At 39.5% G+C, this 27,261-nt stretch overlaps 2 protein-coding genes across 2 annotated transcripts in view; one reads left to right on the top strand and one right to left on the bottom strand.

Annotated features, from left to right (window-relative positions):
- The window catches only part of nrg2a (neuregulin 2a), a 76,151-nt gene extending 60,267 nt beyond the window's left edge, over nucleotides 1-15,884 (bottom strand). The window contains exon 1 of the mRNA XM_084942317.1: nucleotides 15,252-15,884. Within this exon, the coding sequence (XP_084798443.1) occupies nucleotides 15,252-15,660 (409 nt within the window). The 5' untranslated portion in view covers nucleotides 15,661-15,884. The remainder of the gene's footprint in view (nucleotides 1-15,251) is intronic.
- A 2,207-nt stretch (nucleotides 15,885-18,091) lies between these two features.
- puraa (purine-rich element binding protein Aa) lies at nucleotides 18,092-26,919 on the top strand. Its single transcript, XM_084942322.1, has 2 exons — nucleotides 18,092-18,300; nucleotides 22,399-26,919. Exon 2 carries the CDS (start codon nucleotides 22,467-22,469, stop codon nucleotides 23,322-23,324), a length of 858 nt encoding a protein of 285 aa, XP_084798448.1. The 5' UTR covers nucleotides 18,092-18,300; nucleotides 22,399-22,466; the 3' UTR covers nucleotides 23,325-26,919.
- The last annotated feature ends 342 nt before the right edge of the window (nucleotides 26,920-27,261 follow it).

Raw genomic sequence — 27,261 nt, 5'->3', positions numbered from 1 at the left:
AGCAATTATTCTGTTCATAAGAATTATCAACCAAAAGTGAATCTAGTGCTCTGTCGGGCTGCAGAAACAACAAGTATCAGACGCAGGGAAAAGAGTAACCAGTTTAGTATTGGTGCAAACCAAGAAGCTTCATGAGGCTTCAGATCAAAAAAAAAAAAAAAAGAGGTTACCTGAGTAGTTTGTGAGTTATGCCGTTCACATGTATTAATCCAAAGTGATATTAATTCATATGTGATGTGATTAACCTGTTGATCGATGTAAAGAATGCAAAATCTGTATATAACAAAGTTAATAGCCCAGGATTATTTCCCCCAATTTAGTTGGAATGATGGATAAACTGTATGCAGTGCAGATTTCCAACATTGATCTACACTCTATGCCATTAATACAGATGGGCCACAATGGTTTTTTTTAGTGTCAATGAATAATTAACTTCTAATGTTCTGTTGTTCTTTGCTCCAATCAAAAAGACTAGTCTGCAGTCTAATCCTTTTCATACTGAAGTTAAAAAAAATCATGTTTGTTTTACATTTATGCATGTGCAAAAGTCTTTACTCATTTGTCATTTCTCTATATTTAACTTCCAAGGAGCCAGACTTTCTTATTTGTCTTTAAAAGTGGTCTTGAGCAATAGTTCTCCAGACTTTCTGAAGGTCTTTCAAAGTTTTTCTTTGTACATTGGCTGCTTTTTCACTCATTTTCAGTCCAGTCCTTGTACCTGACCATTTTCAGAGGAATGTTTATTGTTTGTTAAGCCACTTAACACTGACCTGTGACTCATTCAAGCATGCAAAAGGCACATAACTCAAGGGATGAACCAGTGTTGTGTTGACACGTAAGAGACAAGTTAGGCACTTTGTTACTAACAGCCTCAGGGGGTTGGGAAGTGTATCTGTAACCGGAAGGTCGCCGGTTCGATCCCCGGGCTCTCTGTCTGGTCGTTGTGTCCTTGGGCAAGACACTTCACCTACCACCTACTGGTGATGGCCAGAGGGGCCGAAGGCGCGATATGGCAGCCTCGCTTCTGTCAGTCTACCCCAGGGCAGCTGTGGCTACAACTGTAGCTTGCCTCCACCAGTGTGTGAATGCGAGAGTGAATGAATAGTGGCATTGTAAAGCGCTTTGGGTGCCTTGAAAAGCGCTATATAAATCCAATCTATTATTATTATTATTTAATCTATGAAACAATCCAAAAATAACGCAGTTTTAACAGGCATAAAACTGGATTTTTGCACTAACAAAGTGATTCCCAAAGAGCTATTAGCTGAAAACGTGCGTGTCCTTACAAGATTTGAGCAAAGTAGAGAACAAAAGAAGAAGTGGGAGGCCTAAAAAATGATACACAACAGATGACGAGTGTCTGAATGTAACGTGCTTAGGAAAGAAGGACACAGGACCTGAGAGACGCATCGGTCCCTTCAGCTGATCCATCTACTGTTCAATGATGTCTCATTAGAAATGGTCTCAGTGGAAGGGTAGCTGTCGAAAAAACAGTCTCAAGGAGAAATGGCTGATGTATGCCAAATTACACAACTGGACCAAAAATCTGGCCAGAGGTATTAATCCATATTTGAAATTTGTGTTTCAAATCATCAATATGTACTGAGGAGGTCAGGAGGGAGCTAAAACAGTGAGTATCTACAGCCATATATAAAACATGGTAGAGGCTCCATCATGGTTTGGAGCCAAAACACAGTGCCAGTTCAGTAAAAACTCGTATCAGTCATGGATTGGCCCCCCAGATCCAGGATTTCAACATTTTTGAAGCAGTGTAGGATCATCTTGACAGTGAACAGAAGGAAACTCCAAACCAGATAACATCCAATAAAGAGCTTTGCATGTCCTTCAAGAAGCCTGGAGAACTAGTCCTGAAGACTACATAAAGGAACTACAAGGAAACTTCCCTAAGGGGTTCAGGCTGTGTTGAAGAATAAATGTGGTCATATCAAATACTCACATTCAGGCTTGTTAGAAATTCTGTTTTGCCTTATATGCTGCATTTCTGTGTGCGTTTGCATATGTTTCAATAAATTCTGCAACTATTTCACATTTTCTGAGAGAAACAAGGGGTGGTAACCCACAGCACTGTATATGTCTCATATTTAGACTTCACGTTTAAAAATAGGATCTTGTCTCTTTTTATTTACTGATTTCTTATTTAATGATAATACCAAAGGAGTTTAAGAGGTTATTTTTGGTGACAGCCTTTCATGGCGTGCACAATATAAAGAAAAAAAAAAAACAAGTTTTAAATATTTAAATACATGCACTAGCTGCAGCCTGTGAAGGAAGCGTATTGCAGCCCAAGATAGCTGCAAATTACTGAATAATTCAAAAGGCTGAGTAAACTTGAACTGCCTTCACAAAGCAGGAGGATACAAGTCATAATGATCAGGCCAACGTAAACACACTAAATAGGGGTATAAGGTGTGGAAACATGCGCTGCAAACCAGGTATATGTGCTTTTTGTGTGTGTGTGTTTTTCCATTTCATTGGCAATTTTGTGTTTTTTTCTTAGTCATTCATCTATAGTAGGTTTTTTTTTCCTTTTTAAATTTCAGTACATGCCTTATGTTATTCAGTGCTAGCTCTGAAGTATACCTGTAGTAATATTGTAGTATTTGAAAGAGTCGATTCTTTGTATTTTAGGAATGTCCACCCCAGGGCATTCAGGGGTATGTTTTTCTACACAACTGTCTGCGCAGAATTACAAGAGGGCATCTTTTTGTCCAGCCTAACACTGCACATGATTGTCTCTCCCTGAGGGACTCCATTACAGTTAGTTTAGTCAAAGAAAAACATCCGCCTATAGCTGACTGCAGAAGTAACAGCATAGTTCCAACGACAGGAAAAACAGATTGCCTTTGTCATCAAAGTAAAATCCAAATGGCTGTGAGTTTCACAGTTGTTGTGCTGTTGATATCTTGCAGACTGTACGGCGATTGTGGCCATTTGAGTGCTGCTGACACTGCTCCAGCTGTAGAGGCAAGGAGCCTAACAACTGCTGGGACATTCCCAACGGACTCATCCCTTTCAACTTTTTGGTGTTTCTCCCACTTCCTCGTCCTGATCCTGATCATATACTGCCTCATTGTGGTGAAGTCAACATTCTTCAGTGGGTTGAAAAACTCTAACTGCTAAAAAGTCCACTTGGAGGGTGTAAACTGTAGTTACAGAGGCCAAAGTCTAAGAACTACAATATTTCCAACATTTGTGTTAGACTAATGTTCTCTTTAGTGCCAGATGTTCTTTGATTTCTTCTTTTATTTATCTAAAATGTCCCTAGCAAGTGTTATATACACATTTTGTTACTAAACTTCTGGCCAGCAATTTTAGGTATTCAGCAAAAATAACTGAATTTATAAAACTGGTAAAATATGATAACACCTAAAGCCGTTTACAGTTTCCCTGTGCTTATTAAAGTTCCTCTCTTACACCATCTCTCAAGGTAGTCCAAAGAATAAGCCACTGGCCGTTTTATAAATATTGACCTACTTAATTTTTTCTAATGCATATTCTTAATTTACACAAATCACAAACAAATACCAACCTACAAATTTTTAACTTGTCAGGTTTATTACTGACGATGTCGTCAGTAGATATATATTTTTTTAAATGCAGATCCTTTTATGTGGCTCTAAGAGGTTGAGGACATCTGTTTATGAATGAACTGACACATCCCAACAATATAAAAAAAAACGTTTCGAGCAGATTTTCATTGTGTTGTCGTCATTTAAAGAAACTAAGCACATCTTCCCAGTTCCAAAACACACACAGAGAGAAAAGACACATACAGTGAAACAGGACACATGAGGAGAAACTGTAAATGAAAGTAAGGACTGAAAGTCACCGTCACACAAATATACAATAGAAATAATATATCAGTCCTGTGATAGACTGTCCCGAACTGACCCTGAAAAGAATAAACAGTTAAGAGAATGGCTGGCTGTCTGGATGCTCAAAGAATGCTGTTCAAATCGTTCTATGTGCATTATTAGCAAAATTATTTTACAAGGTTGGATGATTAGTCTACTCTGCATTATTTTCAGCTAAGAAACTGCTCAGCGTCTGGTACTGAAGAGATCTGTGGCTTTTATTCCATTTGTTTCTCTGGTGGGGTGGGATACGCATTCTCAATAAATGCCAAAGACAGTAATAATTCATCTGTTTATGACGCCATCACTTAAGGTGATTAAACAGAAATGGGAAGCTTTAACAAAAGATTTAGTGAGAGAACAGTGAGGTTGAGATACACTGCTTAACGTTTGCTAAAAATTTTAGCTGTAGGCCCAGCTTTTAGTCTAATAAATAGTGCACTGAACACTGCGACTATTTAGTGGACATAGTCAAATATTGTGATCTCCACTACCACTGCAGTACTACAGTACTTGTACAATAGGAAACAAGAAAGTAGTGACTGAAAATCACAGAAAAACACAGTAAAGACTACCATACAAAAATATAATAGGAATCATATATTAGCCCTGCGTTAGGGTGCCTTGAACCGACCCTGAATCGGATAAGCGGTTGTAAAGATGGATGGATTGAGGATTATTTGTTTCCCTGTTTGGGTGGAAGGAGTCTCCATAAATGCCACAGACAATAATATTTAATCTGTTAATGACGCCATTGCTTAAGGTGATTAAATGGAAATGGGAAGCTTTAAGGAAAGATTTACAATAGTGAGGTCAAGATGACGTGCTTACTTTTTGAACCTGAATGAACAAAAAAAAAAAAAAGGGGGGGGGGGGGGGGGGGGCTTGGTGACTCACATTCCTCATTTAAAGGTGACCTTGGCCCTTTGGAAAATTCCAAAACCGCCTTTGCAAAAACAAAAACAAAACAAAACTGGAGGTGATCTTTGATGGCAGCGTCATTTAATAAAGAAATAAATTCTGTTGTTAAAACCAATTTCTTCCAGATGAGAGCCCTCGCGAAGATTAAGAACGTTCTCTCATCTGCTGACTTTGAGAAAGTAATTCATGCCTTCATTTCATCCGGGCTTGATTATTGCAATAGCCTTTATTTCGTAATCAGCCAGGCTCTGCTTTGTTGTCTACAACGAATGCAGCAGCTCGACTGCTGACAGGCACACGTAAATGAGACCATATTTCCCCTGTTTTTGGCTTCTTTACACTGATGCCTGGTTGCAGAATTGATTTTAAGATTTTATTGGTTGTTTTTTTAAATAAATGGTTTTAAACTGATTAGAATCCTTTTACGTTTTTGAACTTTTAACTATGGATATTCCTGATATGTCTTTAAAGTCAGCTAATCAGATGCTTCTGGTAGTTTCGAGAAGCAGATTAAAACACCTAAATGTGACTGAGTTATTGTTTGTCTTCCCAGCTCGGTTATACTGCTTTTAGTTGTACAGCACTTTGGTTATCCCTTGTCGTTTTTAAATGTGTTAAAGAATAAATAGATTTGACTTCTATAAATGTTGGCAGTGGTTGAAGGGCTGTAAGCTAATCTAAAAGCCCAACTCGGTCCACCACATAGTCACAGTCCAGCACTACACTGTAGTGTCTGAGACGTCAAGGCCCATGAGATTCTGCTGTACCGTAAAACAGGTAAAGAGAAGGAAATGGGGCATATTAGTGGAAGGTTCTTCGTATCAAAAAGCAATGCATCAGGTGCAGGAGGCTTCCATGCCATGTTACAATGCCTCACTGATAAAGTATAATTAAAGGTTCAACCATCCTTTAAAATGTCCTTTGGTGCTGACACTGTACATTAAATCCAGTGCTAGTGTTTTACAGGGAGGTTTATAAAAAATAATGGTGTCTTCCAGGGTGAATGAGCTGTTTAACTGAATAGCTGATAACATGGACGTGGATGTTTTCCTCTGAGGTATACCATGAGATCTAATAAAGTTGAAGAATAAATTAAGTATTTAGACTGAATCTGGATCATTTTATCAGAACACACAAATCTGGGTTATGTGGAGGCAAGGGTGACCTTTTTATTCTCCTTTTGATATTCTGATAGCGTTTTTATTATTATATTTTTTTTAAATATTATTTTTTATCTTTTTGTCTTCCTTCAGATCTTCCTGGCAGCAGCCAGCGGGCAAAATTGGGGTGATAGGGTTTGGGGTTATGCAAGATTCTTGTGTGATAGAGATTCTTGTGTGATAGAGATGGGTTGAGTGAGAGCTGATTTCATGTGCTGGTCCACATTTTCCTGCAACTTCTAACCATATCCTCTTTTTTTGTCCCTGTTGCTTTAGAAGGACCAGTAAACTTTTTTGTACCAATTCATTAGCACAGTTTTAAAATATAATAAAACTGTAACAGAACTGACACTAGAAATTTCTGACTGTTAAGTATATAAAACACAGGTGGAAACCCTTTCTGTGACAGGGTTTCCACCTGTCGCAGAAAGTATCAGACAGACTATCCTCGTGTTCTGCTCTAAATAGTTTTGCCATTTCAAACGCAGCCTTCATCCCAGTTTGTGAATTCAACCAGGCTGGAGATTAATGGAGATTATTGTTTGCGAGATTAGGTTCCAACTGTAAGACTAATCTGCATTCACACCACTAACCAATCCAAATCTGCTTCTCTGTCTGATGGTAGATTTCAGCCAGCTGTTTGCAAGCTGCAGTGTTGCAGTATAACAGCCATGACACAAAGATGTGTGGCTTTACAGTTAAGGTAACTGCTCTGGATAAAACATGACTTTTTCTCTAATTATACACAGAAAATATTGACCTGTTTATCAGAGACTTGCGATGCAATGTTTGATAAAAGCTGGTGAAAAGGTGCAGTTTACCTGCAGCAGAAGGTGCATGCAGTATTGATCTAATTACAAAAAACCCTTTTCCATAAAATTACAAATACATGAATACAAATAAAAGCAGACATAGCTATTAAATTACTGCATTTTTGCCAATGATATCACATGCATATTTTCCTTAATCATGTTTAAGCTGAACAAGCAGGCAGTCTATCATGTTTGTCTACTATCATATCTACCAATATGGCATTGTGCAGGCTGTTATTTCCCCAGTCTCGTGATCTTACGAAATACTTTTAAACTCTCACTTAAGCAGTTTGCACTTATGGAAGAAAATAATAAACCAGATATAAAATTGAAAGCTTTAAACTGCATGGCATTGCAGACTTGTTTTCATAGTTCTTATCCAGCTGAACGTAGAGTAAGCCCATTATTCTCCATGAGCCCAGACATAATTCTGTATTACATGGAAATTTATAATCGTCCAAAGCATTGCTTTAGTGTGTGTGTGAAATCAAAAGCTTATGTTAACAGACATTTAAACTATAGCAAGTATCTCTGATGCTGGATATGTTAAACTGCACATAAGTAAACTGTCAGCATTTTGTGGATCGGGAAGAATTAGGAAGTGATAACTCCGTTTTGTGCTTTGTCCAGAGCTTTCTTTGCATCACAAATGGTGCTTAACCTTAATAACCTTAATACTGTTTGAAATCCGTTAGGTACATGACATTCTCTAGCATTTGTTGTCTAACCAGCAAGAACCATTAAGCAAGCTGAAAACTTGAATCTTATTTCTCAAGTACCTGCTACCAATCGGTGCCCATTCTAAATTACTGATATAAATATAATTTGTAAATCAAATATTGTGTTTGCAGCTGATAGATAATTTTGGCCCGTTTTGTATCTTTCATATACCAAAATTGTCATATATTTATGTTTACTGTAGTCATATATATATGTGTGTGTATATATATATATATATATACACAAATATTAGTGTGCAAGAATCTTAAGCCACCACTTTTATGTGGCCTTGAAGAATAGTTTTTCTTTGGACATTGGCTGCTTTTTCACTCATTTTCAGTCCAGTCCTTGTACCTGACCATTTTCAGTGGAATGTTTGTTGTTTGTTAAGCCACTTAACACTGACCTGTAGACCTGCACATAACAGACGGCTTAGCAAAGAACCAATTTTAAATTGCACCTTTGCATTGCACTTTGTTACTACCATCCTGTTGCAAAAACACATTTTCATTTCTTTACGTAAATCTGTGAAAAATGCTCCAGTTGGTATACTTATACAAACGCAAGCTAGTATTTTTCCACTAACAAGGTAATTTTCAAAGATCTATTAGTTGAAAACTTGGTATGGTATGCAGTGTGTCCTTAAACAAATTTGAGGAACCTGGACAAGTAGAGGACAATAAAAAGTGGCAGGTCTACAAACTAACCTTTCAGCATATTTCAATACTCTTTACTGGAGCCTCATCATTGGTCTCAGCGGAGGGGCGTTGTCAAGAAGCTATTCTTAAAGATGGGAAAACAAGGAGAAAAGACTAAGGTATGCCAAATTACACAAGAACTTGACCGAAAATCCATCAACGTGTACAGAGGAAGACTGGAGAGAGGTACAACAGTGAGTGTCTACAGCTGTAAAACACTGTGGTGGAGGCCCTGTTTGGTTTGGGACTGCGCTTCAGCCTGTGGTGTTGGAGAGCTTGCCAAAAAACAGAAAAGTATCATCAGATCCACCACGCAATATGGAAATATGCAATACGGAAAGCATCTAATTGGCAAAAGCTTCAATTTTAGCATGGCAAACACCCCAAACACACTGTCAGTGCATTAAAAGCATACCTGCATAGAAAACCACACAGAAGAACACTAACAGTCATTGATTGGCCTCCTTCGAACCAGAAGCTCAACATTATTGAATAAGTGTGGGATCATCTTGAGAGAGAAGAACAAGAAGCAACCAGCATCCAAAGAAAAACTCTGAATATATATAATATAAGAAGCCTGGAGAACTAATCCTGAATAATCCTTAAAGAGAGTACAAGAAAGTTTGCCTAAGAGAGTTCATGCTGTGTTGAAGAATAAAGGTGGCCATACCAAATATTGACTTTCAAGCGCCTTATAAATGTACATACTCTGTTTTTGCCTTATGTACTGTATTTCCTTGCGTGTTTGCACATATTTCAGAAAATCGCGGCACACATTTCCCATTTTTCCAGCAAAATATAAAGAAATGATAAGTGGCTCAAGACTTCTGCACAGTATTGTACAGTAAGCGTATTAATGCTCTAAATCATGGAAGGGAAGGAGTAACACAGTACATTTACATAACAACAGAAAGTAATCAGGTGGTAGCAACTAAAGTTAATATGTTCCATCTTCATCCACTGTGGTTTTGAGTATTTCAAATGACATTGCATATCTGGTGAATGCCACAACTAGAGCAGAAAGGAAATTGACATTCCTCATTGGTGAGATAATTGTGCAACTTTCACAAACATGCATCAGCGTTAAGAGCTTCACACTGTTTTAAACAATAAAGGGATCAACTAACACTGTAGTTAAAGTACTGGCTTACTCAGTAACAGTAATAACCAAGTATGTGCCTCACCTCCAAAAAAGGAATGAATTCTGCTCTAAATCATAATCTTTTTCTAACTCTTATTTCTGTTATGACTGTTCTTTCTTTTTTTCATATCATGGCTCTATAGAGCTCATTACGTAACGCAGAAGAGCAACAATTACAAAACACGAGCTGGGAAGAATCTGATTTGAAATTTTAGGAGTGTAGAGGAAAGGCTCGAAGCACATCGCTTGCTCACTTGCAATAGCTCTGCTGTACAAACAGGTACAACCATGACCCAAATCAGAAAACCTCAACTGTGCCATGACAGCTGCTCTGTTACTGGGGCAGTGTGACTTATGGAGACGCAAAAGATAGATATCCTAAATGCTTACCCTGTCACAATAATAGCTTTTAAAAATCTGTCTCTAGAAACGTGGAGCACAAGTCTGAGTGATTGTGAGAAAGTACCTAATGGACAAGAAAATGGGCACCCAATTACTGAAAATGGTCATGCCTTTTTTTCCACAGATCTTGTGACTATACATCAAGCAATCTTGTCACTGTAAAATAGCCAAGATGAGATTGAATGGGGCAGAAATTCTTCATAAATGACCACCATGTGAACATAGAAAACAATCCTCACACAATCGCATAATATAAAGTGTAATCTCAGTCATGTTCAGTTGGAAGGCCACAACACTGACCATCGAAAAACGCTTCAGTCATTGTGACCTAAACAAGCACACATCCTTTGCATGGCAATAATTTTTGCTGGTGAAATACAGTAAATGAGCACCTTTGTCACAACTGTTTGCTAAATGGCCCCTGAGAGTGTCATCGGGGTGTAATGACCAACCTGTAGATGCATGCTGATTAATGCTGCCACAAGACTAAATTGTGGGGTAGAAGCAGAGCCCAGTAGCCATCAGCAGCTGTCATTCTTGTTCTATGTCTGGCTCTTCTAAGGACCTCTTCCAATTCACAGAAAGATATAGCTTGCAGGCAAAATTCTGCCTGTCTACCACCTCAATGCAGCAGCTGTGACCTGCATACAGTTGGACTTTGCAGTGACAGATTAGTAACAGGGTGTGCATTCACTGCAACAGGTTTACATTGATCAGGCTCATAAAAATACACACAAGTGACAGTGATTTGCATGTTTGATGCATTTTGCAGTACAATGTACAGCTTTTAAAATGAGAGCTTTTTGTCATAGACATTGCACTGATTTGTACATCATTTTACTCATACAGTGCTCCCACCAGCCTGAATACACCCACACACATGCACACGCAAAATACAGCTATGTAGGTCTCCTCAATGAGTCTATGGATAGACAAAAAGCTGGGGGGGGGGCACCTACCACATTTGTTTCAGTCTGCACACTTTTGATTTAGGCTAAAATAAATAAATAAATACATAAAATAATGAAACAATCCTGAGATGTAATCTCTGAAAAAGGTTCTGAATAGACAAATGGATGACAATGTCTGCCTCCTACCTCAGTACTTGTGCGCCAAGCCAACTGACATATGTTCAACAAGCTTAAAGAGAGATGTAAACACAAATTGTGTACTGAGGAGTAGGTCACTGGGCCTTATGATGCACTAATACTGACTATGGTCCACTGTGTAGATTTCCTTATTCTGGAATACCAGTATATCTGACATGCTTGTGCCTGCTTTGTATAATAAGCGAACTTCCTTTTTAAAAGTGATAGCATCAACAGTGACCTGTTGCAGAGCAGCACTAAACTCCAAGGAAATACTGGCTGTCATGCAATGATACTGAAATGTATACTTGAGTGAGATGTTTATATGTCTGCTAGATGACTGTATAACTTTTTTTATATACAGTAATGTCACAGATAATGCTACTGATTCAGCCAGACATGGACAACCAGTGTGAGGGCAGCATTTTCATAGCTAACATGAACCCATGTTTGTGCATGCTTTCTGTAACCTGTAGCATAAGAAGTGTAATTGTTGTTGATTTCATCTCTGCTCTGACAGAAACCCAGAGCACCCAGCTGACTGAGTCCTGCAGCCAAAGTGCAGGTGTTAACAGGGAGTTACAGTGGGATTTTACAGGTGAGGAAACGGGTGTAGCAGTGCAACGTGGGCATAAGAACCACTTTGAAATAAGCAATTATATTTTGCATTGTGAGATCCAGTAAAATTTTCCTTTGTGTATAGGCTGTGGTCTGTTGCTGCTGCGAGAGTCCCTGCTCTTTGTGGATTTTTGCCACTTAACTTTCAACAAGATAGACGCAGATGTTGTATGAGCTATCATCCCTGATCTGAAACCACTAGATGATATAAAGTTAAGATAAACGGTAAATTCCACTGAGTGAAGCTTATCGGCATCATTAGCTTACTTTTGAATTAAGATCTGCTACCCTTGATGTAAACTTACATTGACCATAAATACCACAATCTGCTCTGCACCTGTCCAACATAACACATGACTGTAGACTTCACCACAGTACTGCCAGCTAACCAGCCTGTATCAAACTGTAGTGAAGTACCTAGTATTTCATTGCAAACTTTGAATACAGTACCACAAAATTATGATGCTTTCATTTCCTTTGCAAGATGTTTCACAATATGAAAAAACACAACTATAGCATGTCATGCATGTCTGATTAAAATCTCCAACGTTAAGGCATTACAAGTAAACTTTAAATTTCCAGTTTATCAAATATCTGCTCAGCAAATAACCGGTTAACTTTAACTAAAATTATGTTTCATCTTCCTCCTTTGCCTAACACATTTCTCTATTGTAAATAGGCAGCACATGTATATTTAGCTAGCATGACACACTGCAATATAAACTGCATATAAACAGTTTGTGTGTGATCATATTTGTTGAATTTATTTAGCTTGTTTCCACTTATTTTTAAGTGGGAAATAATTTCAAAACGTACACAAGCTTGTTTTGCCACTGAAAAAAATGACAATCCATTAATCCATTAATCCAAAACTTCAAGTTAAATATCTCCAAATTTGGGGTTTCTTGAGATATAACAACTTTAAATTTTAAGATAATAACCAGAAGTTCTGATTTATCGATGGCAAAGAAATTTGCCTTTTTTGGTTTGGTTTTATTTTAGTGTTGTTATTTTTATTTGGTGGTACAGTGGTTAGCGTTGTTACCTCACAGCAAGACTTTCTGCATGGAGTTTCCATGTTCTCCTTATGTTTGCGTGGGTACTCTCCCATTCCTCTGGCTTCCTCCCACAGTCCAAAGACATGTTAGTGGGGTTACGTTAATTGGCATTTCTAAATTGCCCATAGGTCTGAATGTGAGTGTGAATGGTTGTCTGTGTCAATGTGTTGGCCCTGTGATAGACTGGTGATCTGTCCAGCATGTACCCTGCCTCTCGCCCTACAACAGCTGTCACTGGCAACCCTAAAATTGGATAAGCAGAAGAGAATGGATGAATTGAAGGAAGCATTTTTTTCAGTGGCAGAAACAAGATTCTACACATTTAAAATTACTGCCCACCAAAAAATAATGTTTATGAGCAAAAGTATAAACAACATTTATGCTCACTCCTCTTTTGAAGAGCAGCTTCATTTACATCTGCACCATTAACACTCAGTAGGGATGAGACGGACAAGGGGATGTGACACGAAATCCCACAATGAGGTTGTGGGATGTCATGCCATTATTGTCTTATTACTCCATCCTTTTGGCTATAAGCAAGTACAGGTAGAAAAAAAAAACTTACTCAATAGTAATATGTATTATTCTGCCTATCAGATTTACTCTTTTACTAAAGGTGCAATAGTGCAGTTCCGGGTTTGCTCCAGCCCACTTTAACCCCTGTGTTAACTGCTGTAGGTAGCCTGAGTTTAAGGCAGCTCATAGGAAGTGGAAGTCACACAACCGCATAATTTTGAGAGTTGCACAGTATATATGTTTAACACACTAGACAGCATCTGTACGGTGCCAAAAAAGGGATTAAAAGCAAGTTTTGGGGGGTGCTAGGAAGACCTGGAATCAGTCTCTGGGCCTAGACAAGATTTTTTAAGCCAAAAAAATATGAGCAAACATTAAGAGATAGTTAAATGACAAAAAAAGTCACCATAAAGTTGGTGATCTTTGGTTAGTGCTGAACAAAGAAAGGAACTGAAAGTGTCACGAGGATATTGTTACTGTTTGCATGACAAGCCATAAATGGGGAGGAGAGGGGGGTCAGAAAAGAAACTCTGGAGAGAGATCTGTTAATAGGAAGTCCATCATCTTTAATATCCATGTATAACCACATACTTTGATGGGTTCTTTGAAGTAAATAAAAGGCCCGGGAACTGGGTGTGGTAACTCAAAGTGACACAATAGGTGGCTGTGCCAGTTTGATCACATCACTGACAAGCTTTGATAAGTGCCAGAAAAACTGACAAGGGCTGTTTGGGCTGTTCAGGGAATCCAAAAGGGAATAGGGTCCATTTTCTGTTACCTCTCTAACAAGATGATGAGTTTAAAAGCCACAGTGAGAGTGGCACAATCAAGAGGAGAGGGGAGGATTTGTGTCTCATGAGTACAGACTAAGTGGATTTAAGACAGCAGCAGTACAGGACACACATCACATTTTAGGCCGCAGTGCTTCAATGGAAGTGCAAATGTGTGTCCTAAACATTGTGAAAGAAGTGTGGAAGACAGGCAAGTAAGATTTTACAGCTGAGTAGCAAACACCATAGCCTAGACACAATGAAGGAACTATGTGGCCTTTAAGTTCACGTTACAGACACTTGCACTACTTTCTAATTAAAGTAGTAGGGGCTCATTTTAGCCTAGTAAAGGGCATTGAAAACAACATTGCTTATGCAAATCAAGTGAAAAAGCAAAAATCTGTGTCCATCTACATATGTACAATAATTCAGGATTTGAGTGCAGCCTGTTGCACCACAGTTTCCTTTATTTTTCGTACTCCGTAATTTCCACATCCTCAAGAAAATAATCTAACAAAAGAAGAAAAGAGCAAAGTTATTTTCCTTTGAAATATCTGCTGTCAATAAACCTGATTTTCTCAATGGCGATTAACAGGGTCATGATGCCTCACTGCAAACATAATGTCCTGGATATTGTTTTAAAGTTACTCTCTATGGACAACATCTACAGACCAAAGTTATTTCTTAAACTACTAACAAGAAAAGGAAAATGCTTGAGTGTGACGTGGGAAAGTTGTTAATTCGACATTTTCAATCACAGCATCACGTTTCAGGATTCAGCTACAGCACACTGCTAGCCCTTAGCATGTGAGCAGGTCTGTCTGCAAACAGACAGACCTGCTCTGCTGCTGCTACGACAAAGTGTGGCATTAAAGCATTAAAGCAGGGCGGTAGCCTAAATATAGCCTAGGAGCCAATTTGCCTCGGGCAGCGTGATTTTCAACACGTGATACCGGTGATACAGGCCGCTGTCCCTGGTCCTGAAATTGTGCTCGCTCATTTAAATGTAAGCGTTTGACGTTTCATAAAAGAAGCCAAGAGGATATTTGGAAAACTGCAATGATTGTATGACTAACGACAAGTAAAACGTGCACTGCAATGTGTCTGAAATGTCAAAGAATAAAGCAGCTTTCCTGGCTGCAGATAGTAAAGTACACATAAACTGCAATTCCTCACTAGCAACAGTGCGAGGCGCTTGTCTATTGCAGTTCAGGGAGAATGGGAGAGAGAAAGAGAGTTTGATTGATCATGTGGGCTATGGGAGCCTGCGAGAGTTGTCGAAAATTGCTGCATAGACGCCCCTTAGGCACCTATTTGGTACCCAGTGACTCCAAGCCATGCTGTGGCCACAATAACCACAATTCACCAGAGTGCCTGTTACCAAAAGCCCCAAGCCCGGGGCTGTTAACACAACGTTGATTCTTCCGGGTTGGACTTCACCGGTATTCCACAATAGGGCTACATTGACTTACCGCAGTCCTCACACAAGATCCTTCCAACATCCTTTTTTAGGTTCTTTCCACTGGTGTCAAGAGGCGCGAACGATGCCTTAAAAACCAAGGGCTCGTCAGTGGGGTCCATGAAAAAAATGTACTTGTGGTTTTTCTTCACTTTGGTGCACGGAGCCTCAGATCCAAATTCCCCCACGGTGACGAGCTGTTCTCGCTCCAGACCCCCGCTGTTTAGGGGCCAAACATCCAGCACTTTGACATTCACACGGTACGGCTCCGCAGAGACGTTCACAGGCGTAGACTGCACCTTGCCCTCGATCACCACGGCGGATTTGTAAGCCTGGTCCTGCAGGGAATTCAAACTCGGGGAGTAGCAGGCGAATGAGACCCCGATGACCAGCATGGATAAATGTACTGAATCAAGCCTCATGCCGCCTGCTTTGGCTCGGTGGTCGCTGGTCGCGTTGCGGCAGGGCTCTCTCGGCTGCGGGGCGATGGCGATGGAGCTGGGTTGAATGAAGAGACAGCAAGTAGGCTCCAGTAGCACGACAGCGCGGCAGACCTTGCATAAGTGTCCATGCCATCGGGATCCGCTGCTTTTTCGGGTGATTTTCAGTGGGTAAACAGTAGCTCTGGAACCGCGGGATGACGCTGGGTTTCAAATCCAGTCACTGATTTCTACGAATAATAAGGCATCGTAGACATGCTAAGCAAGGAATCGGCGGTTTCACTCTCTCCAGAAGATGCTTCCTATGCTGCCATAGTAGCCTTAACTGCAAGACGACGCCACTCTTATCTTTGCCCAAAAATTGCAGTGGTGGGGTACCGCTATGATGGTTTTCTGTATCATCTGCAGCGGAGAGAAAAGACGCAAAATGCTGCAGTGAACCACAAGTTTGGTAGTCCGCTCGCAAAACAAAAGCCACGTTTCATTCCCCCCACCCCTTCAAAAAAGAAGAAAGAAAAGAAAAGAAAAGAAAAATTAAAAAATTAAATTAAAATAAAACAATTATTTCTGCTCGGCAGCTATAGCGCTAATACGCCGCCTTCCACCGCGGCTCTCTCTCCGCCTCCCCTACGAGCCACAGACGGACAGAAAATAATGCCGATTGCCAAGAGGCTCCGTCAACAGAAAAAAACGCAGAACTGGAGCTCTGACACGGGCAACCGACGCACCGAAGGGTCGTTCTCCTCACTCCCCAAACCCCGCTACTGTATGCCGATCACTCCATGGTCTTTTATCGGTGGCGACCTCACGTTATAACGAAACAAACGGAATCCAAAATCCATGACTGTCCCTCCTCAAAATCGCATTTCACTGTAGCCAAGGCATCGCTCCAAAAACCGAAACAGGTTCACACGGAAACCCGCTGAGCTCAGAGAAATCATATGGCTGCGATGACTAAGGCTGCGAAAGCATTTCGGAGTCTTCAAGAGACTGTTTTGAATGAGTTTTGCGTCTCATCCCATTAAGTCATGCCCTGCATTCAGGTCACATTCACTGCTCTGCCTCTAAAAAAAAGAAGAAGAAGAAAAAGAAAGAAGAAGAAGAAAAAAACCGCTGTTGAAGGAAGACCGCATTAAATCTATAGAGCTGCAACACCGGGGTCCAAACCGCAGATGAACTATTTTACTCTACAAGAAGGAAAATTGTTAAAGTGTGTTTTTTTTAATATATATTTAAACGTGTTCATTTAGGGTAGTTCTGACAGAGCACTTTGACAAACGTCACGTTACATAACTACACAAATTAACATAGGAATACTGATTTTCGTCATTCCAAATATAACTAAAGTTGAAATTTATAATGGTTTGGTTTTAGCCTGAATGCGGATACATGATGTTAAAGTAACTGCATCACAAAGAGCGACATCTGCTGACCAGAGAGTAGTTGGGAGTCAGTAACATACCCTACACAACTGCTGATGTTCATCAAACAAGCGACAAAGCAGGGTGCTAGATTTGAATTTGGCTCAAAATGAAAGGTGCACAAGATTAAATGAAATAACCTTTAAAAGGTAAAAAGGTCAGGGTATAAATTCTATAACAAATCAATCTAAAACCAGGAAGCCAAAGACTCTCAAAACGATACTATTACTTAAAACAACACAATGGAGTTACTTGCGTTTTCATTTAAGTGCACCACCTGCCAGCTTGAAACAGACCTGGCTGCTCTCCGTGGTGCTGAAATTTGAATTAGGCCTATAGAGTGTGAATGTCAAACACGCTCACAATAGACAAGACATTACTGTGTGGACTAAAGTCCTCCTGTCAGCACCTATAATTGAGAACGCGATTTTTAAACAGCACTCTGCAGACCAGTGCGGGATAGATGCGATGATGTAGGAATTGGTGGAACAAGCATTTAAGGAGCAATCACATAATAGGTAATAGTAGTGCTAGATTTCCCCTTTAAGATCAGAGTTACTTTATCAATTCTTGGCTGGGAATTACTATAAATAGTTACTTTAGTTTTTCAGTGGCAGCTCAAAGAGCCAGGACATAGGACTTTGTACAGGGGTCATATGTTTTTGAATATATTTTTGATAGGAAAACCAATAATTTGAGTGATTAAACGTTTCTCCCACTGAAAACGCTAAGTCCAGATGAACAGAATCAACTTTTGGACATCATTCATTCATTCATTTTGCCATTGGCAAAGTGGGACACACAAGTTCACAACATTAACGCAAAAACTACGCTCGGATTTCACTTCTTTAGACGCTACCCTGCATTACAGTTCCCAGAAATGTTGCCCTATACCTGTTACAGTCAAAAAGACAATACTGTAATTCCCCAGTGTCGCCGAGAAGTGGCGCCCTTTAACCGAGTTTCCAACATTTGCGTGTTGACATCATGCAACGTGCAGCGGCGTTGAATTGTGCGTGTGTCGCTCTTTGTGCCACGACTCTCCGTTTCTTGTCCATCTTGTGAAGCAAGCAGGAGCAGTCCGTGTCGCTGTCACGCAGGAGTCCGAGCGCATTCACATGTGTCTTTTGCCTCGTCTCGCCATCTGCGGCAGGCCGTCGAGGTTTTAAGGCGCTGCGCCTGCAGACTGAGCGGGGTAAAGGTAGGTTATGGAGTCTCGCTCGGTGGAATGACGCTTTATTTACAAGTCATTCGGATTGTTGCTGTGCTGTAAGTGTCCTGACGTGCAGCCAAGCATATGACATTGCTTAGGAGAGTTTACAGAAGCATGAATACCTCACTGTACGACCGATCTGTCTGATCTGATACAAAAAAACAAAAAATGAAAAAAAAATGGAGCTGCATTTGGAGCGATGCCACCGATTTCCTATGCTGGGATGTAGGGAGAAACTTTGGGAGGTGATCACAGCGGCTGTCTTTTACTGCGACAACACTTTCTGAGGCTGAAAACTGCGATCTCGGGATCCGAAAAGACCTGCATGTATGATCCACGTCCATAATTTAAAATTGTCAGAAAGAAAATAGGCCAAGTACCGACTGATGATGAATTTATGGCTTAACTGATAAGTTATTCATCTGTCTAGTGGGTCTTCATAAATCTGCGTATATAGAGGCGTATATAGTGTTTTAGGTGTAACTTGACAAACAGACAGCTTGTCACAGTAAACGCTTTGATTAGAAAGTCTGATGAAATTCTAAATGAGTGGTTCCATTGCAATCTGAGGCCCAGAGAGGTAAGGCCATTTTAAATCCGACACATTATTCACAAACGAGGCCTGTAAGTTTGCGGTGCTGTTCCTTCATTCAGTGCAATAGGAATGACTTACCCATTTCGCGTGCATCCACAGCGGTGTTTATTGCTCTCATCTATTTAGAAAAAAATAATAATAAAAAGAAAGGGCACATCATTTAAAAAAAAAAAAAAGACAGCATAGAGTTGACTTCTCTTACTACTTAATGAAAAGAATACAAGCTTGTACTCAGAGTTTCCTGGGGAGTGGCAATGAAATAATGAAAGAGGTTCACTGTGAGCAGGTGCGGACAAACGTAGTTGATTTTTTTTTTTTTTGCATAGAAAACCAACAGGCCAACCTCACGCTGAACATCACAGTGATACACGTTACACGTTTAGACTCTAAAATTTTCATTGGTTTAATCCTCGCGCAGTTGTTAGGTTTTTAATCACAATTTATTCATTTATTTTTTAATGAAAGTGGGAATTACTGGGGAATGAATCACCATTTGAGACGCAGAATAGGTCATGTTTGAATGTTTATGTGTATAAAAAATATAAAAGGTGGATAAAGATTAAGAGAACGTTTAAAAGAAGGAGAAAATTAGTCAAGAGTATTGTTTCCTCTTAAGGCCCACATGCTTCTGTCTCGTCACCTGCAGCTCTGATTTACACTAGTGATGGACAGAGTAGAAGAGCGACCTAAATTCTTTTTCAGGGAATTTTAGAGGGCATAATTTTCTTGAACGCGACTTCTCTCTTAGCATCTTCAGGATATTTCAGCGTCCTCCTGCTTCACATTTTATTATTCATTATTTGTTTAAATAAATTATAATTTTTAATATTTGTAACTTTTTAAATTACCCAATATTTTTTTCACAGCCCGGAATTATTATTTTTTTAAACAATAAGCATTTGAAATGATTACTATAAACATACAGAATGCATACAGCATTTTAAATGTAAAACATTTCAAATTACTGCTTTAATATTTAACGCCTGAGAAATCAAGTAGTATCTATAAGTCAAGATGCATACATGTTTATTTTTATTTTATTTTACTTTATTTTTAAGTTTCTACGTTGGGTTTGTTTGTATGACTGGCTTCAGTCAGGCCTAACAGTCTTGTGGAAAGGTAGAGAAGAAATCTCAACTTTGAGAGGTAAATTAATCACGTATACAATCTCAACGTTTCCATCGATGCAGTTGATATTTTCTATTCTAAATAAAAGTTTGAGGTTCAATGCTCGGTCTTGTTTGTGAAGTGAAGAACGAATAGTGCCTAAAGGATACCCACAGTTAAACATCTTACCATTTTCCCGTATTTGGACTCGGCAGCGACACATAAACGAGTCTGCAAGAATGAGCGGCGGGGGAATTATGTTTTAAATTCTGGGCTTTCTGCAGTGTAATCATATAGACGAGGCCTAGGACAGCTGTCTCACAGTCCCTGACTGAATACTAAATTTTATTTTCTTGTAATAATAGGCCTACTAACTCTTTGTAGTGCACTTGAATAAAACTCTGGAATCACTATTTGAGCGATTTTTACATTTAAAACCTATTTGCGCTGTTTATCTTTGGTCGTAAAAATGATTTGGAGGCAATCTAAAGTAGTTTGAGGTAAATATGAAAAAGGAATTAGAAAAGGCGGAAGAAGGGCAGAAGATTTATGCTAAATTAAAAATACAGATACCCTATACAGGCTCATAGATGCCTCGAGTGAAAGGTCTTGGCACTCTTTTTTTTTTTTTTTTTTTAAAAAAACAAACAAAAACAAAATCGTTTTCCAGGTAAATCGGAAGTAAGACTAAAAAAAAGGTCCTTCGTGTAAAAAAAAAAAAAAAAAGTATCGCCAGCATTGATTATTGTATTTTATTTTTTGTGCAGAATTTAAGTTAAGATGGTTTTATTATTTATTCATTTGGGGCTTTATTACTACTTATTTTTATGCTCTAATCGAACCTCAGTAGATCGTCATGGTCTAGTCAGTAATAATCTGTGTAGGCCCAGATGGGCATGCCTTGATCTTTTCCCATTATCAATCCATGCAGTGCCTTTACTTGAAATGCGCAAAATAATACCAGAGCAAATGAGCTAGACTATCTTAGCCCAGGTCTGCCCATCATATTTCACATTTGCGCAAGTAAGAAAAAATAAAATGAAAGAAAGAGCTTTGACCCGGAGCAGACATTGCCGCCGCTGAACAGCTGAAGAGAAGGAGGCCCGAATACTAATGAGGCAGGCCTGCGAGCTGCAGGGCGCTCCGCCGAGACAGCGTTCAGACCTTGCTTGGACACCTGGGTGACACAATTCTATCTTAAGGCGTGAACAAGTGGGTAAGATTACCTTAGAAATAGTCGCCACAAAGTCAGAGTTTAGAAACAGCACCTTTCTTTCATGAACGAAAGCTACAGGAGGGGTTGCTACACTTTCACGCCTTCTGTGTGTGTTAGCCTTGATGTTGACAGCTGTTTTGCATGTCCCGTAGGCATACCGAGCACGCTCATTGGATGTTTTGCTACATAAAAAAATGTAACCTTTGTAAAACATTTTGCACCTTTACAGATTTCAAACTGAGGAATGACTGGTGGTATTAAAACTAGCCTAGTTGTTCCATCTTTTATCTAAGCAGAGGTAAGTAGCCTCTAGGGTGGGGAAACTTAGCTGAGTTGCTGAAACAATGTTGTGAGACCCACCTCTGCTCATATTATTCCCACACAGTTAACATGGCGGCTCTCTCTCCCTTTCTGGCATGATTTGGCGTTATAGAACAAAACTGCTCATTCATAAAATAAAACGGGAATCGGAAACTAAAAATTAATATATATAATTTTTTTATTTGTATTATTAGCTATACATAGCATATATTTTAAACTAAACTTCCTGTAAAATAATTTCTAATTCTAATGCTGATATCAGTGTTTAGTAGCCTAGAAATCCAATACAATGTATAAAAGGTAAGACGTATTATAAATTATGTAATAATTGACTGTCGCCTAGAGTGAAAACTAATTATTCGTTACAAGCTATTCGTTTTATCAGTCCTGCTATTATTTGTATTGCTGCTAATGCGGTCCTGTTAAATAATATGTATAGACCGATTTTCTTGTGACTTGTAAATCAAAAAAAAAATTAATTAATTCTTCAACTCTTTGAGCACAAACGGTGATCTGTAAACTCGTTAGCACATCCCATGTAAACAGATACACTTGTGATGTGAAGTCGGTGATGCTTTAGAAGGCTATTTTCTTTGATAAAAACTTGAGGGCAAGCCTGGGTCTTTCCAGGTTGGAAAAGCACCTGGCTTTTCGGGAGCTGTACAGACGAAACGAAACTTAAGTGGGCTGGTAGACGCATTTCCTCCAACAACCGTAGGTTTCGCTTTCAATGTTATTGACAGCTTATGACATTAGTCGTGCGGTGTGACATAAAGGGCATTAAAACACATGGCAATCGCTCTGCGTTAAGCGCCCTTCTCGTTTTATTTTTTATACTCTTGTGTAGATCTCGCGAGAGCTCCGGCTCGCTGTGGCTGTGCAGCAGACAGAGGGAGAAGGCAGGCAGGCAGCATCATGGCGGACAGAGACAGTGGAAGTGAGCAGGGAGGAGCAGCTACGGGCCCAGGCTTCGGTTCCATGCACCTAGCGACAGGAGGGGCGGGCTCGGCCTCCGGGCTCCAGCATGAGACCCAAGAGCTGGCGTCGAAGAGGGTTGACATCCAAAACAAACGTTTCTATTTGGACGTTAAGCAGAACGCGAAAGGCCGCTTCTTAAAGATAGCAGAAGTCGGGGCCGGTGGAAACAAGAGCCGCCTCACTCTCTCCATGTCCGTGGCGGTTGAGTTCCGTGACTACTTGGGGGACTTCATCGAACATTATGCCCAGCTGGGTCCGAGCAACCCGGGGATGGTACAAGACGAGCCCAGGCGAGCCCTCAAAAGCGAGTTCTTGGTCCGAGAAAATCGGAAATACTATATGGATCTGAAAGAGAACCAGCGGGGACGGTTTCTGAGGATTCGACAGACCGTTAACCGGGGGCCCGGTTTGGGATTCACGCAAGGCCAGACGATTGCTCTGCCTGCCCAGGGACTTATTGAGTTTCGTGACGCTTTGGCTAAACTTATTGACGATTATGGTGTAGAGGACGAACCTGCAGAGTTGCCCGAAGGGTCATCGTTGACTGTGGACAACAAACGGTTTTTCTTCGACGTCGGATCCAATAAGTACGGTGTGTTTATGAGGGTAAGCGAGGTGAAGCCAACGTACCGCAACTCAATTACAGTGCCCTACAAAGTGTGGTCCAAATTTGGGAATACTTTCTGTAAATATGCCGAGGAGATGAAGAAGATCCAGGAGAAACAGCGGGAGAAAAGGGCATGCGAGCTGCAGCAACAAGAGGAGATGCAGCAGGACGATGGAGACGAGGATTGATATAGACAGCAAACAAAAAAAGAAAAGAGAGAGAGAGAGAGAGGAAAAACATGCCAGAGTAATGAAAATAACAAGAGAATTATAATTAAAAAGAAAACACTCTACTGTATAATGAAAGAAATCTAAAGATTTAACTGTATTGGTTTAACCAAGGGAGCATCACCCACAATATAAGAAACCTCCACGACCTGACAGTTATGACATGTTGTCACTCATCGCTGGATGTTACCCCACTTAACCACCATTAATACAGTAACAGGCTGCTAAACAAAGTAATAACATTATATTTGAACATTGTTTCCTACTTGACAAACGATATTGAACTGTTTATTTCCCTTATTAACAGAAAACTTTTGTACCAGTTAAAGCTATTGTAAAGAGGAGAGGAAAAAAAAGTGTTTGCAATGTTCAAATTGAATTATTGCCGAGTTCAAAGGAGAGACAAAAAAAAGTTTTCTTCTCATGTGAGTTAAATGACTTCAGCACAAATCAGATGTTTTAATTTTTAAACCAAAATTCCAAAACTTTGTAAAAGGTTGTCACATGTACTTGCCATCCTATTTACCTTTACCTGTGAGTAGAGAGGTGTTTACACATAAATCATATGAGGGCTAGGCCTGCTTCGGAAACTGATAAGATTTCATGCAGTACATATATATATATTAAAAAAAAACAAAACAAAGGAACGTGTAGGCATTTTCATGAAATGAAATAAGTGCTCTATTTATTGTGCAATATGCATTGCATATAAGGAACTGGTCATTGGATCTTGACATTTGCCAGAGGCATTCAAAGATATATTAATATTGTAACTTTTGTTTCAGTTGAAATTGTTGCCATGCAGATGGATATATAATAGACTACCTTTGTGTCTCGTTGTTAATGCAATGTGTTCAGTTTAAAGGTACTAAATGTGTATTTGATAGAGGAAATGCAGAGACAACATGTAGCAAATGGCCTGAACTGCAGATTATTTAACAAGGCAAAAGACCCTGAATATACTGTGTTGATTGGCATAGTAAAAACTGGAAGAGCGCAATCGGTTAGTACATATGAAACAAACTTTTTGTGATCTTGTTTAGTCATAAAAGTCTAAATGGTGCCAAGGAGTGCTGTTGCTGCATGTTTATCTGCACTACGATTTCGTTGGTCTCCCAAAATATTGGCTCAAAGACCCTTCCATACGTATCTTTCTCTGCCTATGTTGTATGAATCTCAAGTTCGAGGACTGGGGGGGGGGGGGGGGGGATTACCATCCAAAAGGCTCGGTGTAGTTCTAGTGGAAGTTGTTTCAAAGCATGATTGTAAAAGCAGCGACCTTGTGAACAGTAATCGAAATGTCACCATCACACTATGAGGACGGCCACTGAGGCGCTTGCCTGGCTTAGCCGAGGTGAAGTCGGCCTGGTTCACCTGTTGGTGAATGTCTGTTATGTCATTGGATGTGCACATTCCTTTCTTGCGTTTTAAGATCTGAGGGTGTGAAGTTCAGTGTGGGGCTACTTTGGATACATTCTCATAGCTCTGCTTTAGATTTGTAAGCCCAAATACCCACCTGGGGTGATGAGATTCTGTTCTGGTCTAATTGTAAATATTTGGGCTGCCACACGGAAAACAACTGGTTCTAATCCAGTTCAGTCGCATCTCATAGATGTGTGATAGCAGTTTTATAAACTCTGTCAGTAAACTCCAGAGAAACTGGCAACAATCAGATACTGTCAGATTTACCTCAGCATTGAATTAAATGATTGCTCCCATGTTTAGATTGACTGGAAACCAGCAAACTAGACTGTCCTTGACCACCTATTTTTGGAGCCTTTGGTATAGCCTAAATGATACCTGATTGGGAGCATCCTCTTCAGCATATAAACAACCTGGTGCCTTACACACTCCGCATGCTTACACGCTGGCCTGGTGCTTTGGATCGCAGTTATGGCTTCTTTTTGTTTTCTTCTTCTTCTTCTTCTTCTTCTACTTTTTTTCAAATCTCCTCTTTCTTCTATTTCTTGTGTCTCAGCCCCCTTGTGTGCTAGCGCACGACTCGTGGTGCTAAAAGTGTTTGTTACAAACTCTTTAGAAAAATAGGAGCAGAATTCTTAACTTTTTTCTGCTACCTTTCAGCCCCCCCCCCTCCCCCCCCCGACTTTATTGCCATCCCCATTCCCTAGCCATCCAGGTATCGGCCTACATGTAAACATGGAAGGGGGTGGTCACCTAGATGCAAGATGATGCAGAAGAGATGGCTCTTCACCAGCCATGTGCATTAGCAGGGAGAGCAGGGGCTGATTGGGAACATCAGTAGTGGCCTGAAATGGTATCAGTTGTTACGGGAAAGCCCCACCCCACCCCTTAAAATGCTTGTTTTATGGCTTGGGTTAGTTATGTGTAAGTTGTAAGTTGCTCAATTAATGGGGAGTAGCAAGCATGTCTTGTTTTGTTTTGTGGGGGTTTTTGTTTGTTTGTTTGTTTTTTTGTTTGTTTTTTATGTAGTTTTACCTTTTCAGCATTATTCCACATTATTTGTAATTTTGGAATGTTTTTGCCCACAAAAATATCGTTTTGTTTTTTTTTCTTTCTGTGCAACATTTCATCACTGTGTGCAATATCATATGTGCCAATGGTGGCAATATATGTATATCAATTAAATATATGATTACTATTTGAAAGCATATGGCTGAATTCCATGTTTATTTCTCATGAAGGAATTGTACGCCTTTATTTGCACACAAAGCTCCATCCTGGAGGAAAATATAGTAAACCAAGGTCTTAGCAGCCTGTTGAGTCAAGCAGTTCACGTACTTACTTTAACTTGAAATCGAACATTGTCCCTGCAAGTATGCCCCTCTCAAGGAAAAGGGTAAACTTGGCTAATGGTTTGTTCAAGGTAGACTGTAAACATACAATGGAGGTTTTTTTTGTTTCTTTGTTTTGTTTTTTCTTTCGTTTTTTTGTGAAAAGGAAAATTTAAAAAGAAGAAAAAAATCCCTGGAATCTCCATTTTAGCTTTAAGCTAAGAAAAGGTGCTTCAGTCCAATCCTCATTAAGGTGTATGGTGAACTGTCTTCAGTGGTTGTTGTGTGTAGCACTTTGCTTTCCCAGGTTAATGAAATGCCTGACCAATACTTGTTTAAAAATGATCTCAACAAAGAATGTTGTTCTCTTTTCTGTTACCTCTTTTTATTTAAAAAAAAAAATGAGGTTATTTGATTTGCTCATTTGGTTTTTGATGCATTAAATATAATTTATGTACATTTGACAAATTATAAAAAAAAAAGAATAAATTTAATTTACCCATGAGGGTGAAAAAAAATCTATATTCAAAATGTATGTGTTTTTCATGTTTCATTTCTTGTTGTGGGATGGGGGTGGGGGAAATCACTGAAAAGTCTGTTTAATTTTTATGTAGTGCTGTCTACAATGTCTGATTATACATTTGCAATGATACTAATTGCTAAAGCTTAATTTTACAGCCTATAAAATGCAAATTTTGCAATGGCGAGTACCTGATGACTCATGTCTTCTTAGAGATTTCTACAATAGTACTGTATGTGTAAAACCAGGCTGTAAAATAAAGCGTTACTTTGTTCTCTGACTATCCCGACTATGCAATTTGTGATCATCTGTATGCAACAATTGCTCTTCTGTGAGTTTTTCTGTTAATCTAAAAACTAAAGAAATTAGACTTTATTGATCGTGACCCAACAGAACCTGCACATGTTTCAAGTTACATTTTTGTAATGATTGTTTTTCTTTCTTATTTTTTTTTCTTTTTTAATACGTTTGGTGTCAGATTTAAGCTAAAAATCAAAGTTTAAAAAAGAGCTTAAAAAAGTTGCTTCCAAATGTTTTTAGGATGCGTCTCACTATTCTTGAGTTTATAGCTATTTATAAGTAAAACTGATTCCCTGTAACAAGTTGAAGTCTTGGTTTAATTCTG

Source organism: Perissodus microlepis, chromosome 10, assembly GCF_051167445.1.
Source record: "Perissodus microlepis isolate ML-2025 ecotype Zambia chromosome 10, ASM5116744v1, whole genome shotgun sequence".
Classification (NCBI taxonomy): domain Eukaryota; kingdom Metazoa; phylum Chordata; class Actinopteri; order Cichliformes; family Cichlidae; genus Perissodus; species Perissodus microlepis.
The sequence above is the reverse complement of the archived record's forward strand: the minus strand, read 5'-3'. Positions and strand labels throughout refer to the sequence as shown.